This window comes from Babylonia areolata, chromosome 21 (assembly GCF_041734735.1).
Source record: "Babylonia areolata isolate BAREFJ2019XMU chromosome 21, ASM4173473v1, whole genome shotgun sequence".
NCBI lineage: Eukaryota > Metazoa > Mollusca > Gastropoda > Neogastropoda > Buccinidae > Babylonia > Babylonia areolata.
In genome coordinates, this window is record NC_134896.1 from 42,521,868 (window position 1) to 42,540,704 (window position 18,837).

The 18,837-nt window shown below is 43.7% G+C and overlaps 1 protein-coding gene across 1 annotated transcript in view; it reads left to right on the forward strand.

The window, feature by feature from the left end:
• Nucleotides 1-17,454, forward strand: part of LOC143296357 (translation initiation factor IF-2, mitochondrial-like) — a 34,336-nt gene extending 16,882 nt beyond the window's left edge. The window contains exons 10-17 of the mRNA XM_076608234.1: nucleotides 4,504-4,628; nucleotides 5,697-5,775; nucleotides 6,217-6,342; nucleotides 6,894-7,125; nucleotides 8,617-8,754; nucleotides 9,483-9,647; nucleotides 11,327-11,467; nucleotides 16,728-17,454. Of these exons, the coding sequence (XP_076464349.1) occupies nucleotides 4,504-4,628; nucleotides 5,697-5,775; nucleotides 6,217-6,342; nucleotides 6,894-7,125; nucleotides 8,617-8,754; nucleotides 9,483-9,647; nucleotides 11,327-11,467; nucleotides 16,728-16,900 (1,179 nt within the window). The 3' untranslated portion in view covers nucleotides 16,901-17,454. The remainder of the gene's footprint in view (nucleotides 1-4,503; nucleotides 4,629-5,696; nucleotides 5,776-6,216; nucleotides 6,343-6,893; nucleotides 7,126-8,616; nucleotides 8,755-9,482; nucleotides 9,648-11,326; nucleotides 11,468-16,727) is intronic.
• The last annotated feature ends 1,383 nt before the right edge of the window (nucleotides 17,455-18,837 follow it).

The window sequence follows — 18,837 nt, forward strand, 5'->3', positions numbered from 1 at the left end:
CTGTAGGCTTGGCATTTGTCTTCCAGCAGCTGCTTGATCTCAGTGCAGTTCTCATCAAACCAGTCTTTGTGCTTCCTGGCAGAAGGCCCCAGGCACTCCATGGCAGTGTTGCACACCGTCTCATGCAGTGCGCACCATGCTGCCTCCACATTCTGGTTGTCAAGCACGGTGGACTCAAGGCGTTCCTCCAGGGTGTCAGCAAAGCTCTGCTTGATGTTGCCTAGCTCCAGCCTGTTGACATTCAGGCGTTTGGGTGCTTTCATGCCCTGAGGCCGTCTCTTGGGCTGGATGCGGAGGTTGAGTTTGGAGACAATAAGGCGGTGGTCTGTCCAGCACTCGGCGCCGCACATGGCCCTCGTGACTCGTACGTCCTGCCTGTCCCTCTTCCTGACGATGACAAAGTCGATGAGATGCCAATGCCCAGAGCGAGGATGCATCCATGACGTCCTGTTATGGGTACGGAGGCAGAAGACGGTGTTTGTCATAAGAAGGTCGTGCTCGGCACATGTCTGGAGAAGTAGTTGACCATTGCTGTTACAGTTACCAGCCCCATGCTTCCCAATCACACCTTCCCAGGAGGTGCTGTCACAGCCAACTCTCGCGTTAAAGTCACCAACAATGATGAGCTTGTCTGCGTTGGGAACAGTGGTGATGACAGCGTTCAGGTCCTCATAGAACTTGTCCTTGATCTCATCCGGGTTGGTCATGGTGGGCACGTAGGCGCTGACAATGGTGGTAAACTTCTTCCCGTTGCATAAAGGGAGTTTCATCGTCATCAGGTGATCGTTCACTCCTTTCGGGGGGCCAGCCAGCTTGCCAACGAGGGTTGTCTTCACTGCAAAGCCAACTCCAGCCTCACGTCTCTCCTCAGGTCCGCGACCACTCCAAAAGAAGGTGTAGCCTGCGCCTCACTCACAGAGTTCGCCTTCTTCTGCCAGTCTGGTCTCACTTAAGGCAGCGATGTTGATGTTGTACTTGGCTAGTTCACTCGCGATGAGTGTTGTGCGTCTCTGTGGTCTGTCTGAGTCGCCTCTGTCCAGAAGCGTACACATGTTCCATGTGGCAGTGGTCAATGGGGTGCTCCTTGTTTTCTTTTTTCTTTCCTTTATGTGTCGAATGCTTGAGTAGGGTCCCCGTCAGCCGCGGTATGCTGACTTGGGTGGTGTGGAGCAGGCAATGTTTAGGGCACCTTTTCTAGCCCCTTATTCATGCCATGGAGGTGAGCAGTGCTGTCCTGAAGAGGGCTGCTCAGTCGCTCAGGGAGCTGCCGATCTCCACTGCTGCTCCAGTCGGTGAAATACGACCCTATGGCCTGAGCCGCCTGTGTGCAGGTCCACGGCTAGACCTGAAGCCTGTGTCAGTGTTAACACAGTGCTGTACATTGTGTGAAGCAGTGTTAACACAGTGCTGTACATTGTGTGAGGCAGTGTCAGTGTTAACACAGTGCTACACATTGTGTGAGGCAGTGTCAGTGTTAACGCAGTGCTGTACATTGTGTGAGGCAGTGTCAGTGTTAACACAGTGCTACACATTGTGTGAGGCAGTGTCAGTGTTAACGCAGTGCTGTACATTGTGTGAGGCAGTGTCAGTGTGAACACAGTGCTACACATTGTGTGAGGCAGTGTCAGTGTTAACGCAGTGCTGTACATTGTGTGAGGCAGTGTCAGTGTTAACACAGTACTGCACATTGTGTGAGGCAGTGTCAGTGTTAACACAGTGCTGCACATTGTGTCAGGCAGATATGTTGTCAGTGTTAACACAGTGCTGCACATTGTGTGAGGCAGTGTCAGTGTTAACACAGTGCTGTACATTGTGTGAGGCAGTGTCAGTGTGAACACAGTGCTACACATTGTGTGAGGCAGTGTCAGTGTTAACGCAGTGCTACACATGGTGTGAGGCAGTGTCAGTGTGAACACAGTGCTACACATTGTGTGAGGCAGTGTCAGTGTTAACACAGTGCTGTACATTGTGTGAGGCAGTGTCAGTGTTAACGCAGTGCTGTACATTGTGTGGGGCAGTGTCAGTGTGAACACAGTGCTGTACATTGTGTGAGGCAGTGTCAGTGTTAACACAGTGCTGTACATTGTGTGAGGCAGTGTCAGTGTGAACACAGTGCTACACATTGTGTGAGGCAGTGTCAGTGTTAACGCAGTGCTGTACATTGTGTGAGGCAGTGTCAGTGTTAACACAGTGCTACACATTGTGTGAGGCAGTGTCAGTGTTAACACAGTGCTGTACATTGTGTGAGGCAGTGTCAGTGTGAACACAGTGCTACACATTGTGTGAGGCAGTGTCAGTGTTAACGCAGTGCTGTACATTGTGTGAGGCAGTGTCAGTGTTAACGCAGTGCTGTACATTGTGTGGGGCAGTGTCAGTGTCTGAGTGTAAACACAGTGCTGTACATTGTGTGAGGCAGTGTCAGTGTGAACACAGTGCTGTACATTGTGTGAGGCAGTGTCAGTGTAAACACAGTGCTGTACATTGTGTGAGGCAGTGTCAGTGTGAACTCCGTGCTGTACATTGTGTGAGGCAGTGTCAGTGTGAACACAGTGCTGTACATTGTGTGAGGCAGTGTCAGTGTTAACGCAGTGCTGTACATTGTGTGAGGCAGTGTCAGTGTCTGAGTGTGAACACAGTGCTGTACATTGTGTGAGGCAGTGTCAGTGTGAACACAGTGCTGTACATTGTGTGAGGCAGTGTCAGTGTAAACACAGTGCTGCACATTGTGTGAGGCAGTGTCAGTGTTAACGCAGTGCTGTACATTGTGTGAGGCAGTGTCAGTGTTAACACAGTGCTGTACATTGTGTGAGGCAGTGTCAGTGTTAACACAGTGCTACACATTGTGTGAGGCAGTGTCAGTGTGAACACAGTGCTGCACATTATGTGAGGCAGTGTCAGTGTTAACGCAGTGCTGTACATTGTGTGAGGCAGTGTCAGTGTTAACACAGTGCTGTACATTGTGTGAGGCAGTGTCAGTGTTAACACAGTGCTACACATTGTGTGAGGCAGTGTCAGTGTGAACACAGTGCTGCACATTGTGTGAGGCAGTGTCAGTGTTAACGCAGTGCTGTACATTGTGTGAGGCAGTGTCAGTGTGAACACAGTGCTGTACATTGTGTGAGGCAGTGTCAGTGTGAACACAGTACTGTACATTGTGTGAGGCAGTGTCAGTGTGAACACAGTGCTACACATTGTGTGAGGCAGTGTCAGTGTGAACACAGTGCTACACATTGTGTGAGGCAGTGTCAGTGTTAACGCAGTGCTACACATGGTGTGAGGCAGTGTCAGTGTGAACACAGTGCTACACATTGTGTGAGGCAGTGTCAGTGTTAACACAGTGCTGTACATTGTGTGAGGCAGTGTCAGTGTTAACGCAGTGCTGTACATTGTGTGGGGCAGTGTCAGTGTGAACACAGTGCTGTACATTGTGTGAGGCAGTGTCAGTGTGAACACAGTGCTGTACATTGTGTGAGGCAGTGTCAGTGTGAACACAGTGCTACACATTGTGTGAGGCAGTGTCAGTGTTAACGCAGTGCTGTACATTGTGTGAGGCAGTGTCAGTGTTAACACAGTGCTGTACATTGTGTGAGGCAGTGTCAGTGTTAACACAGTGCTGTACATTGTGTGAGGCAGTGTCAGTGTGAACACAGTGCTACACATTGTGTGAGGCAGTGTCAGTGTGAACACAGTGCTACACATTGTGTGAGGCAGTGTCAGTGTTAACGCAGTGCTACACATGGTGTGAGGCAGTGTCAGTGTGAACACAGTGCTACACATTGTGTGAGGCAGTGTCAGTGTTAACGCAGTGCTGTACATTGTGTGAGGCAGTGTCAGTGTTAACGCAGTGCTGTACATTGTGTGGGGCAGTGTCAGTGTCTGAGTGTGAACACAGTGCTGTACATTGTGTGAGGCAGTGTCAGTGTGAACACAGTACTGTACATTGTGTGAGGCAGTGTCAGTGTTAACACAGTGCTGTACATTGTGTGAGGCAGTGTCAGTGTAAACTCAGTGCTGTACATTGTGTGAGGCAGTGTCAGTGTGAACTCAGTGCTGTACATTGTGTGAGGCAGTGTCAGTGTGAACACAGTACTGTACATTGTGTGAGGCAGTGTCAGTGTAAACTCAGTGCTGTACATTGTGTGAGGCAGTGTCAGTGTGAACACAGTGCTACACATTGTGTGAGGCAGTGTCAGTGTTAACGCAGTGCTGTACATTGTGTGAGGCAGTGTCAGTGTGAACACAGTGCTACACATTGTGTGAGGCAGTGTCAGTGTCTGAGTGTGAACACAGTGCTACACATTGTGTGAGGCAGTGTCAGTGTGAACACAGTGCTGTACATTGTGTGAGGCAGTGTCAGTGTTAACACAGTGCTGTACATTGTGTGAGGCAGTGTCAGTGTTAACACAGTGCTGTACATTGTGTGAGGCAGTGTCAGTGTGAACACAGTGCTGTACATTGTATGAGGCAGACCTGTGTCAGTGTTAACACAATGTTGCACTGCAGGGCACCAACGTGGACCTGCTGCAGGAGGCCATCGTGACGCAGGCAGAACTGATGGAGCTGAAGGGGGATCCTGGGGGACTGGTGGAAGGACGCATTGTGGAAGCCAGAGTGGATCCCAAGAGAGGGTATGCTTACAGCTCGACACAAATGTTTGTAACTTTCAAAGGCTCTGAGAAGGAGGTACTGTATTGTATTGTATTGTATTGCATTGTATTTCATTATATTGCATTGCATTGTATTGTGTTGTATTGTATTGTGCTACTTTTTGTCACAATATATTTCTCTGTTTGAAATTTTGGCTGCTCTTCCCCTGTCAGAGAAGTGTCAGTCTGTTTTGATTTGTTGTTTTTTCTGTCTTGAGTGTACTTGCATTAATATCAGAGTTGATTTTTGCACAACATTTTGCCTGAAACAAAGCCCTTTATTGCTGTGGCTTCCTGTCAGGCGCATTAACATAAGGCCACTGCTCCACTTGGTATAATGATGCAACACTCTTTCCATGGCACAGAGACCAAGCTGGACAATAGTCAGTCACAATGATAAAAGTCCATCTAGCCTTGGAGATCAACACATGGCTGGACTGGAAAACCAAAAGGAGAATACATTACTAAAGAGCTTTTTTTGGTACCTGTGTTCTGTTTCTCAAGAAATTAACAACATTTAAAAATGAAACAATAATCTTTTCATTGGTTCTCAGTAAGAAACTGCCCCCATTGATTGTGTGGAATGTGGAATTTGATTGTAGTGGATGAAAGTACTAGGTCACATTGATCATGCTGAGAGCCTGCCAAAAGTGTATGCTTTGTATTCTCTGTGTCATAACCTGTGTTTTTGTGGGGTTTTTTGTTTGTTTTATTTTTCTTCTAGGTGTTTGTATTGACAGCTTCTATCTGCTTTCTTTCTTTGACCTTACAGGATGAACAGACTGAAGTCAGGATTTCACAATGTAACAACCATCTATTTGAATAGTTGTTTTGTTGTTGTTTGTTCACTACCATATCATCTTAACCATTTAAGTGGCATCATTCCCATGCAGGTCATTCCAAGTTTCCCCATAGTAAAAAAAGAATGTATCTTTAGCATGCAACAATGGTTTCAGACATGGCGAGATGGCCAGACATTGATGGGGTGTATTCCCGTACTTTCTGACTTTTTCTGGTGGTTTTGTTTCAAAGAAGTGATGGTTGATGCAGGAAATTGGCCACAGCTGTGATACAGAGGGGAACATTGAAGAGAGGCACGCATCTTGTTGCTGGCACCGCGTGGGCCAAGGTAGGTTCAAAAGGAATGGATAGTCTTTCCTGTGAGATATGAAATAGCTGATATGTTTGAGTGTTGACAGATTTAAAAACTCTTGTTTTTGTTCTTTCACGTCTTTACTTATTGTTGATTTGCTTCATCTGAAGACTGCAAGACAAGGAAATATGCTTCTCATATAACTGGAGAGGAGAATGGGAGGGGGAGAAAATGACACGAAGAGGGAGAGAGTGTATCACACTGATAGAGAATAACAGATGGAGGAAGAAAAGAAAGAGAAATAAAAAATTCATCAATAGAACAGAGCATTTTGAACAGTGGCTGAACACCAAGAGGGAAGGAGATTAACACAAAGAAAGACACTGACAGATAAAAGGGGGGAAGAAAGACAGCCATACGTCAGTAGAACTGAGATTTACTTTTGACATTTATAACTCAATCAGACTTGTTTTCCAGGTACGAGGAATGTTCAATGACCAGGGCCAACCCTTGCAGGAGGCTGCCCCTGCCACACCTGTGGAAATTCTGGGATGGAAGGAGGTGCCCTCTGCTGGTGACGAAATACTGCAGGTGGAATCAGAGGTGGGTCCACGTCCTGTCTGTCAAGCTCTGGGGATCAGGGGGTTGTTTTTCTTGTTGTTTTGTTGTTGTTTTGTTTTCTACTATTTTGCTGAGTGGTATTATTTTCATCTTTTTTCTTTTTTCTCCTGATTCTGTCTTTGTCAGTCTTGCCAACTGTCTCACTTTCTCTTTCTCTGTCTCCTGCTGTCATTGTCTGTCCCTGTTCGACCTCACCCCTCCCTCCCTGTCTGTGTTTTCTCAGCATCACCCCTGAAAACATGCATGGCTGCCTAAACAGAGTAATACAAAGCCATTCACACGCTCAACAGTACATGTGTATAAATGAGTGCACACAAGAATCACAACCCTTCTTACGCTCAAAAGAAATGATTTTCACATTTGATGATTTTCTGTTCTGTCATTTTTTCCTGAAAATGTGTGTGTTTGTTTTGTTTTTGTTTTTTGTTTTTTTTGGTTGCTGTTTTTTATTCATTCATTTATTTATTTTGGCTGCTACACAAGAATTAATGTTTTCTATACATGTGTTTGCCCTCTTTCCTTCCATTTTCTAGTCTATGGTCAAAAACGTGATAACATGGCGGCAGCAGCAAGCCACAGAAATGAAAATGGAAGAGGCCCAGAAAGTCATTGACCAGCGCAGGGAAGAGCATCGGCAACAGCACCGGGAAGAGATGCGTATACGGCACGAAGCTGGTTTTGTTCGCAGCAACCGCAAACGCATGCAGAAGACGAAAGAGGCTGTTGATTCAGTGGAGGGCCCACAGTTTTCCCTGGTCCTCAAAGGTGAGCACTTTGTACAAGACAGTGAAGGTGTTACTATGGAACATAACTGACAGTGAAGTTGTAACCATGGAACATAATGGACAGTGGAGGTGTTACTATGGAACATAATGGACAATGAAGTTGTTACTGTGGAATGTAATGGACAGTGAAGGTGTTACTGTAGAATGTAACGGACAGTGGAGGTGTTACTGTGGAATGTAATGGACAGTGGAGGTGTTACTGTGGATTGTAATGGACAGTGGAGGTGTTACTGTGGAACGTAATGGACAGTGGAGGTGTTACTGTGGAACATAATGGACAGTGGAGGTGTTACTGTGGATTGTAATGGATAGTGGAGGTGTTACTATGGATTGTAACGGACGGTGGAGGTGTTACTATGGAACATAATGGACAGTGGGGTTGTTACTATGGAACATAATGGACAGTGGAGGTGTTACTATGGATTGTAATGGACAGTGGAGGTGTTACTATGGAACATAATGGACAGTGGAGGTGTTACTGTGGAACATAATGGACAGTGGAGGTGTTACTATGGATTGTAATGGAGGTGTTACTATGGAATGTAATGGACAGTGGAGGTGTTACTGTAAAATGTAATGGACAGTGGAGGTGTTACTGTGGAATGTAATGGACAGTGGAGGTGTTACTGTAAAATGTAATGGACAGTGGAGGTGTTACTGTGGAACATAATGGACAGTGGAGGTGTTACTGTGGAACATAATGGACAGTGGAGGTGTTACTGTGGAATGTAATGGACAGTGGATGTGTTACTGTGGAATGTAATGGACAGTGGAGGTGTTACTATGGATTGTAATGGACAGTGGAGGTGTTACTGTGGATTGTAATGGACAGTGGAGGTGTTACTATGGAACATAATGGACAGTGGAGGTGTTACTATGGAACATAATGGACAGTGGAGGTGTTACTGTGGAACATAATGGACAGTGGAGGGGTTACTATGGAACATAATGAACAGTGGAGGGGTTACTATGGAACATAATGGACAGTGGAGGTGTTACTATAGAACATAATGGACAGTGGAGGTGTTACTATAGAACGTAATGGACAGTGGAGGTGTTACTGTGGAATGTAATGGACAGTGGAGGTGTTACTATGGAACGTAATGGACAGTGGAGGTGTTACTATGGAACATAATGGACAGTGGAGGTGTTACTGTGGAACGTAATGGACAGTGGAGGTGTTACTATGGAACGTAATGGAGGTGTTACTATGGAACATAATGGACAGAGGAGGTGTTACTATGGAACGTAATGGACAGTGGAGGTGTTACTGTGGAATGTAGTGGACAGTGTGGGTGTTACTAATGAACATAATGAACAGGGAAGGTGGCATGGAATTCGTCAATGATATTTTTCTGTGTTACCCTCACACCTTTAGTCTGGGACCCCCATACACAGCCACACCACACACATTTTGTTACAGTCCACATGAATCCATCATCAGTGATACACAGTGATGTTTGTTGTGAAGGTGACGTGGATGGATCAGTGGAGGCAATACTGGACACACTGGACTCCTATGACTCCAAACAGTGTCGTCTGGACCTTGTTCACTATGGGGTCGGCAACGTGACAGAGTCTGACGTAGAGCTTGCTGAGGCTTTTGATGGTATGTCTTGGGACTGGAAAGGGAGAAATAGGGGAATAGTGTGAGTGTGAGGGGGGCGGGTGGTGGTGGCTGTGTGTGTATGCAAGGGTGCAGGGTTTGTGCAAGAGATCACTTGCATGTACATGTGCTTGGATGTGTGTACACATAGAAGAATGGAAATGGGTTGGTGTGTGTTGGTTCAGACACTAGAGATCACATGTTATGCTTCTGGTGTATGCTTGCCTGTTCTTTTTGCAGACACCATCATTGTCAAGATTTGGTCACAGCTGATGCTTTCTTGAGGATAATATGGAAAGATTGAAAACAAGACAAGGAATCATTGACTGGCAAAATCACCAGTCTGGTTTCGGATTAATACCTGAGAATAGGAAGCATTAACAAATATTAGCTTTGGAAATCCATATGGTTTTTCTGTTTTTGCAAATCTCTAGACTATTTATAAATAAACGTTTTTTGATCCACCAAAAAAATGCATAAAGTGTTACCCATAGAGAATGCATTGAAGAATATGTGTCTTTGACAAAGTCTGAGAAAGTCATCCTCATTTGGATAAGAGTTTGCTTCAGGTGGTGAAATTTTACCAGATGAAATATTTGATGTAAGCTGAGTTCCCACCAATAAAGAAGACTTGTCTCCATCAATGTTCAGTGACATCATGTGTGTTTATAATGATAATAAGCTTATTGTACACGGCAACTTTTCATATAATTGCCTTTGTGTCCAATCAGGGGAGATATTTGCCTTCAACGTAGAGCTTCCACCAAGTGTCAGAAAGATGGCAGCGGCACGGAAAGTTCCTGTGCGAATGCACAATGTCATCTACCACCTGTTCAATGAACTCCGAGACAGCATGAGTACACGTCTGCCCACTCTGGTGGAGGAAGATGTCATTGGTTAGTGGATAACAATACATAAAAAAAAAGTATTTGTTTAGACTGTCTGACAACAGCACATGAGAATGTGGATCTTTAGTAAGTGAGTAATCATTGCATTCAATGTTCAGATCATTTTTAATCATTCTCACTGTGACAGAAGAGGTTTAACTTCTTTTTTTTTATTGAGGCATGATTTTTTAATCTTCAACTCTTTTTAAATGATTTTTTTCTCTCAAGATCGACAGAGAACTGCATGCTATATAGAGTATTAACTTAATTAAGGCTTGATCATCCAAAGAGACAGTCATTCAGAATTTTTCATGAAACTCAAGCACTGACTTACAAATTGTAAATATGGAGGAGTCTGGTTACAAACTAGCAAAATACTCTGAATTCATTGTGCATCTAAATTGTGAAAGTAAGTAGGTCTGAGTTGTCTTTCTTTCTTTGGGGATGAACTCAATAACAAATAGGAAAATGTTATGTATGTCACTGTCAAAACAACAGTGGATAATTTTAATATTAGGAAAATGTTAACTATATCAATATCAAAACATGAAAAGCTGTATTGATAGGAAAATGTTAACTTTGTCACTGTCAAAACATGAACAGCTGAGTTCATAGGAAAACGTTAACTTTGTCACTGTCAAAACATGAAAAGCTGTATTGATAGGAAAATGTTAACTTTGTCAGTGTCAAAACATGAAAAGCTGTGTTAATAGGAAAATGTTAACTTTGTCACTGTCAAAACACGAAAAGCTGAGTTGATAGGAAAATGTTAACTTTGTCACTGTCAAAACATGAAAAGCTGAGTTGATAGGACAATGTTAACTTTGTCACTGTCAAAATATCAATAGATGAATTTGATTTATTCCATTGATGTGGCTGAGTAATGTGACTGACTCCACTCACTGTAATGGGTGAGTTCTAAAAGCAACATCACTGATGGAACAAAATCAGCAGGTCTTCCCCACTCTGTGCCCTGCAGACAAAAGGCACTGATGGAACATCAATAGGTCTTCCCCACTCTGTACCCTGTAGACAAAAGGCACTGATGAAACATCAATAGGTCTTCCCCACTCTGTGCCCTGTAGACAAAAGGCACTGATGGAACATCAACAGGTCTTCCCCACTCTGTACCCTGCAGACAAAAGGCACTGATGGAACATCAACAGATCTTCCCCACTCTGTGCCCTGCAGACAAAAGGCACTGATGGAACATCAACAGGTCTTCCCCACTCTGTACCCTGCAGACAAAAGGCACTGATGAAACATCAATAGGTCTTCCCCACTCTGTACCCTGCAGACAAAAGGCACTGATGAAACATCAGCAGTCTGTGATGTTCAAACTTCATCCACAGTGTCTAAGAGAACAGTAGCTGAAAATGATTTACTTCACTCCCAACCCAGTTTTGAAGTTGTGAAGATCTCTGCTTTGTGATTTTACCACTTTTCACTGAAAAAAAAAGTAAGTAAAACAGCAATGCAGATGGTGACAACAAGCAGAATAAAAACAATAACTGAACATTACTTCTGAAATCAAATTGGGTCGTATCCCTTCCACAGTCAGCAGAGAAGACATTATTGTGATAGTCACTGATGTCACTCAGGGTTGTAACTTACGTTGTGCACTTTACTGGAGTCTAGTGAACAGAACAGTGCTTCAGTGTTCTACAGGCTTTTTTTTTCTTTGTCAGGTGAAGCCAGGGTGCTGCAGGTGTTCTATGTGACTGAGAGCCGCAAGAAAGTGTGTGTGGCTGGGTGTCGTTGCACCAAAGGCATGCTGGACAAAAAGAGAAACTTTAAGGTGATGAGACAAGGAGAAGTCCTCTACGAAGGTCAGTGATTTTTTTTTTTTTTTTTCTTCCCAGCATCAGATCAATTTGCTTGTATCTCTGTATCCCTGCTGATTCCAAAAACCATTTCAGGACTTTGCTGACGAGTATCAAACAAGTAAAGCACAATAAAACATAAGAATGAGTTGGACATGCCATGCTAAAGTGTCCTTCAACTTCAAGGTCAGAATAATTGCTTCAACTAGTTGAAGGGAGGTAATTTTGAGATGGGTAGAAATATGCATGACCGGCATTTAGTTCTTGATTGCCAAGCAGCATTACTTCTCAGGAAAAAGAAAAATATATTCTTTTTATTCATGCACCCAAAAGTTACAAACTAAGTCAGAAAGTAGCCCCAGTTCCTAACAGGTCAGGTCATGGCGTTACAAACTTACCACTTTTTTTTTTATATAAATTAATAAAATAAGACCATAGCAGGTCCATTGATTTGTTCTACAACAGCTGAAAAATATGAGTGGAATGAGAAAGTTTAAGATTAGATGATATCTGATCACCACATGTTCCATTTGTTTCATGTCTATCAAACGTTTATAACTAGCTTAGGAATGGGTCATGAACCCACAGTGAACATTGTTTTTCAGCTTTTCAGCATGACTGTTGCACATTGTTTTTCAACATGACTGTTGCACGTGCTGTTGTTGTTTTTTCAACATGACTGTTGCACATTGTTTTTACAAAATGACTGTTGCACATTTATTTTACAAAGTGACTATCACACATTGTTTCTCAACATGACTGTTGCACGTTGTTTTTTCATGACTGTTGCACATTGATTTTCAACATGACTGTTGCAAAAAATTTTTACAAAATGACTGTTGCTCATTTATTTTACAAAGTGACTATAGCACATTGTTTTTCAGCATGACTATTGGACATTGTTTTTCAACATGACTGTTGCACGGCTATTGGACATTGTTTTTCAACATGACTGTTGCACATTGTTTTTCAACATGACTGTTGCACATTGTTTTTCAGCACGACTATTGGACATTGTTTTTCAACATGACTGTTGCACATTGTTTTTCAGCACGACTATTGGACATTGTTTTTCAACATGACTGTTGCACATTGTTTTTCAGCACGACTATTGGACATTGTTTTTCAGCATGACTGTTGCACATTGTTTTTCAACATGACTGTTGCACATTGTTTTTACAATGTGACTGTTGTACATTGTTTTAATTACACATACTTAACCTTGACCCAACTAGTGCAGACTCCGGCAGGGGTCTGACATTCCTGCCCTGTGCAAACTACTATCCGCCTATGCGGAGAAAACAAAAGTAACCTCCCGGAAGTAGGTAACCTCCCCTTTGTCCCGCTGGCTAGCGCCCTCTTTTTCTGGCAGCCATCATGACTCCGGTTCCTGTGCTCTTCATACAGCTATGTTTTTTCGTATTTTCTGTCTGTCTGTCGATTCTCTGGCGTTCTTGTTTTTTGTCAAATTATGTCTCCAACCAGGTCACATAATTATGTAGCTCGATTGGGCGATCGCACTAAAATTAAGGCACGATTGCAATCGATTCACTGACACTCTGGGCCCTCTACTCCTGGCCCTCTCAACAACACCAACCTGCCGCCTTCTCCACTTCCTCCACTCCCTCCGGTCGACTCCAGACCTCCATCACCTCCTACACCTCCTCTGGTGACTTCTAGAGGTTTGTAGCCCCACACTCAGGTCAGTGTTGCCTTTAATGTCATTTTTATCGATCCGCGAACGCACTTGACGCCTCCCGGTGCCACACCTTGCACCTGCACTGCCCCTCACCCACAGAGCAGGTACGTGCACGGCCCATTGAACTTCGGCAGTGCTGGATTCTTCTGCCCCATCGCCTAACTCTGCTGTACTAATATCGGCACTTCCACATCGGAGTGCCTCTTGATAACTCGATCCTGCCTCTTGGCAGTGCTCGGGCCGATCTTGTCTATCCCTTTATCCATCAACACACAACAGCTGAACATCGGTCCTCTCGCAGGAGCTGTTCGCGAGGTTGGACTGCCGTTCAGCTACAGGGGGATGCACATCCCACGGCAAGCCAACGGACTAGTCACCCCCTCGTCCACGACGCCCATAACACTGGATTACGGCGCCGTCATGCCACATGCCCCGACTGTCTCGCGTCCGATGGCGACCGATTTCGGGAAGGGATGCCCACGGCACTAAGGGACATTATAATTATTCCTCTTGCGGCCGTTTTCACCTGTGTCGGTTATGGTGGCATCAAACCACGGACTCTCACACGCAGCATGACACTCCTCCCTCTACAGCGAGGACGTGTTGCACCAGGGGATATGTGCTCTAAAGACACCATCCTTTTCACTGATTATCAGTACCAAGGGAGGCAACTTCGCATTTGTAACCTAGGCGGTTGACACTGTAGTTACTTTCGCCGACACATAGCCAAGGCTACAGCACTAAGTCCCAGTGCAATTTGACTTCTAGTCTGAGAGACATAGTCCTTCATGAAAGACTAAGCTGCAAATGATTTCCCTTTGCAATTCAGAAACCGCTGATAATACAGCTCTCACTTTACTGTTAGTCATACTGAAACCGCATGTCAGATCAGTGATTTGATGTAAATGGCCAGTACAACACATCTAGAGCCACTTTCCTCCCTGCCCCCGCCCTGCTCCATCCCAGACTCAGTGCGCACCACACACAGCCAGAGGCCTGTCATGGATCCAGTCCCCTTTCTCACTAAAGATCCTTCAGCGAAAATTTTCCCCATGGAAACCCTCTTCCATTAGGAATTCCACCACAGAATGAGACTCAGTGACCTGCGGGCACATGAAGTGCACTCCCACAGCCTGATCCAACCCAGCCATTGACTGCCGACAACTTTCTGCAGGTTGTTCCAACATGCCACACTCAGGTAGAGAAGCCACCAAGCCTTCCGTATGCCCCTTCATGATGGTACCTACCTGGGCAATTACACAGCCCTGTCCCAGAGACACCAGGGACCTCAAGTCTCTTGTTGCCAAATGTCTGCCCTTCTGTGCATAGTCAACATGCCAGTGCTTTCTTTTTTTTGGCAACAACAGAAAAGTGGCGGGGGGAGCGCCTATCGCCTGTCAGCTCTCATGGAGGAGCTCTACAGATCTGGCTGTCACACCTAAGGCAAGCCCAACATGGTGGCCTACCTCTGTCTCGTGCCACAGTTTCCTTCAAACACATATATCACTTCCACTATCAGCCCACAACCACTGTGGAATCATCAGATCAAACCACATGTGCACCTTCTTGCATTGACGCTCAGCCGCGCTCAAGTGAGACAACCCTATAGTGTATGTGTTTCCTTCCCTTCCTTTGATTCGAAGGCCTCTCAGTAAAGTGTAGATTCAACACACCAACCCGATTTTCTTTGCGCTACATTTATCAGCACAGCTGTGGTCCACAGACCTCTCCCACAATACAGCTGCGGACCTCAGTCTTCTTTGCCCGCACCAATATCCTTAGGTGACACAGTACACTCTACCTTCATCGAATTCTACTTGAGGGACATCTATCGCTTTAGGGATGATGGCTCAAGAGGAGTTGCCTCTGCAGTGGTCACACAACAGGCCATCGCAGCGCACTGGTGATAGAGCAGAAGGATTGAGACTTGATGCCTCCTTAACCAGAGCACTTGAAGTCAGAGCATGGTCCTCTTCTCTTGCCTTAGCGCACTCAACACGGCTGCAAGACATCATGGATGCTGCCTACTGGAAAAACGTTGCCACCTTCATCGACTTCTACCTGTCGCACGCCTGCGGGATGATGGGTCAAGAGGCATCGCTTCTGTGGTAGTTGCACAACAGGCCATCGCAGCACACAGACAGTAGAACAGGTGAGCCCTCCACCTTGTCGTGCTATTCTGCACTTGTTGGGTCACGGTTAAGTATGTGTAATTAAAAGGAAATTTTCTATCTAAAATTACGTTTAAATAACATACTTACCGTGACCCAAATTTAAGACCCTCCCGTCCTCCCCGCTTCCTGTTCTCCCTGCTCGCTGCGCTGGTGATGGCATATTGCCGTCAAAAGAGGGCGCTAGCCAGCAGGACAAAGGGGAGATTACCTACTTCCGGGAGGTTATTGGCCGTAGTTACTTTCATTTTCTCCGCATAGCTGGTTAGTAGTTTGCACAGGACAGGAATGTCAGACCCCTGCCGGAGTTTGCACTAGTTGGGTCACGGTAAATATGTTATTTAAACGTAATTTTAGATAGAAAATTTCCTTTTTACAACATGACTGTTGCACATTGATTTTACATGACTGTTACACATTGTTTTTACAATGTGACTGTTGCAGATTGTTTTCCAGCATGACTGTTACACATTGGTTTTACAATGTGACTGTTGCACATTGTTTTTCAACCTGACTGTCGCACATTGTTTTTACAACATGACTGTTACACATTGCTTTTACAACATGACTGTTGTACATTGTTTTTACAACATGACTGTCGCACATTGTTTTTACAACATGACTGTTACACATTGGTTTTACAATGTGACTGTTGCACATTGTTTTTCAACCTGACTGTCGCACATTGTTTTTACAACATGACTGTTACACATTGTTTTTACAATGTGACTGTTGCACATTGTTTTTACAACATGACTGTTACACATTGTTTTTACAACGTGACTGTCGCACATTGTTTTTACAACGTGACTGTCGTACATTGTTTTTACAACGTGACTGTTGCACATTGTTTTTACAACGTGACTGTTGCACATTGTTTTTACAACGTGACTGTTACACATTGTTGTGACTGTTGCACATTGTTTTTTCAACGTGACTGTTGCACATTGTTTTTACAACATGACTGTCGCACATTGTTTTTACAATGTATTGTTTTTACAACATGACTGTCGCACATTGTTTTTACAACGTGACTGTTACACATTGTTTTTACAATGTGACTGTTGCACATTGTTTTCTAGCATGACTGTTGCACATTGTTTTTCAACCTGACTGTTGCACATTGTTTTTACAACATGACTGTTGTACATTGTTTTTACAACATGACTGTTGTACATTGTTTTTACAGCGTGACTGTTGCACATTGTTTTTCAACGTGACTGTCGCACATTGTTTTTACAACATGACTGTTGCACATTGTTTTTACAACATGACTTTTGCACATTGATTTTCAACATGACTGTTGCACATTGTTTTTACAACATGACTTTTGCTCATTGATTTTACAACATGACTGTCGCACATTCTTTTTACAACATGACTGTTGCACATGCAGGAGAGCTGTCCTCCCTGAAACACTTCAAATCGGAGGTGGACAGCGTGAAGATGGACAGGGAGTGTGGAATCAGCATTGATGATCAGGACTTTCACTTTCAAGTGGGGGATGAAATTGTTTGCTTTGAGACCAAAGAAGTGGAGCAAGAGATTGATTGGACTCCTGGTTTTTGACAACAGCTTGTGTTTAGAACTGTTGTATTCATGTTTCAGTTTAAGAACCGTGTAAAAAGGGAGATGAAAAAAGAGGAGGGGTTAGCAGGGGGCGGGAGGAGAGGTAAGAGAAGGGGTAAGAGAGGGTTGTAGTGCAGGTGACACACCCTGCACTCTGTAACACCTGAATGAAAATTATGAATGAGAATTATGAATTATTGATATTGTATGTCTCTGTTGATTTATTATGTACTTTTTTAGCTTGGAATGTAGGTGAAGTACAACTGTCTGAAAACTGCAAAAGAAAGTTTGTGTTTATCTCGTTTAAAGTCACCTTGTGCATATATATGTGCATGCATGTTTTGTGTGGAAGTGTGTGTGTGTGTGTGTGTGTGTGTGTTTGCCTGTAAGGCATGAATAATAAAAAAAAAAGACTGTTTAATAGGAATGAAAAAAAAAAGTTTTGAAAGTGTGAACAATTGATGCAATACATGATTCAAGCAGGTATTCACCAGCATATGACTGGAACTGTGAACATGTTTTGATGTTTCAGTAATTTAAAGGGAAGAAAACTCTTCAGTGGTTTCAGCTTTTGTGTCTGTGTGCCTGTGAGAAAGAGGGAGAGAATGATAAATGAAGAATGCATGTGTACATAAATGTGAAAAATGCATGACTATACACACTGTGACATGCTTTCAAAACTGCCCATGAACCAGTTGAATTGTGTGATCAGCCTTTAAAAGATTTGACTTGAAATCATGCACATTGCTGGGACGGTTTCAGTGCAGCTTAATATTTAAAAGCAACATGTCTACAAATTTAATGGTTTTAACTTTTGAGTTTATTTATCACTTTTTTAACCATGTCTAACACAGTGTGGACAAATAAATGCAGACTAAAACGTTTCATGGTTGCAAACTGAAGAGCAACTGTTGTGATGATATGGTTAGTTTTGCAGACTGACAAATGGGAGTATGCTGGTTCAAACCCCATCAGAGGCAAATATTAATAGGTGATTTATCAGCCCATGGTGGGTTCATTCCCACAATTGATTATGCAATGAACTTAATTCAAAAGACTGAGACCACACATTTATGTGTCATCCATTTTACAGATTAGACTGAAGGGAGTTTTGCAGAAATTTCATGACTAACACTACTATTGTCTGTATATCTGAGGTCTAGTTGATGCCAAGATGCTTCATGAACGGAAGCATGGAGTACAGCCTTTTTATGTAGTCCTAAACGTAATTGGATCTCCATAGCTGCATTGTTATACTCATTCTCATTCATCATCAAATATATGAAAAATTGTACAAAATTCTGTGGCTTTCATAGCCTCATGGTGACCTGTTTCGACCCCCCTGCACTTCCATGATGTAGTGAGTTCCTGTCCAGGTCTTCAGTGTCAGCAGTTTCATGGGAACTGTTGTTGGAAGGAGGTAGTGCAGGTCTCAGTTCCTGGGAGACACTCACTCAGCCTGGCTGCACAACTAATAAGGGATTATTATCAGGCATTTTCATGCAGTCTGCTTCTGCAGCACGGCAGTAATCATCAGTGGGGAGTCAGGCAGCTGGTGTCCTGCATAATGGTGGCCTCACAGCAGCCTGACCTTGACAGCTCCTTGTGCTGGCACTGTAAGAGAAAAAGCCTGCATGTGGCTGTGTACAGGACAAGCAGTGTGAGAGTATTGTATCTTGGAAGTCAAAGGAAGCTGTTGGCAAATAGAATGAAATAAATTGAATAAAAACAAAATAGTAATAATAATAGAATAACTAAATCAAATGAATAATTTGAACCAGCTGTCTGCAAATGAAATAAAATGACATGAATAAACAATGAAAAAATAAAGAAATGAATAACTAAAGAATAACAAAAACTGAAAGAACAAGACTGTACTCTTACAGACATGTAGACAACAGGAAATCTTGATGGAGATGACGAATGGAATTGGGAAA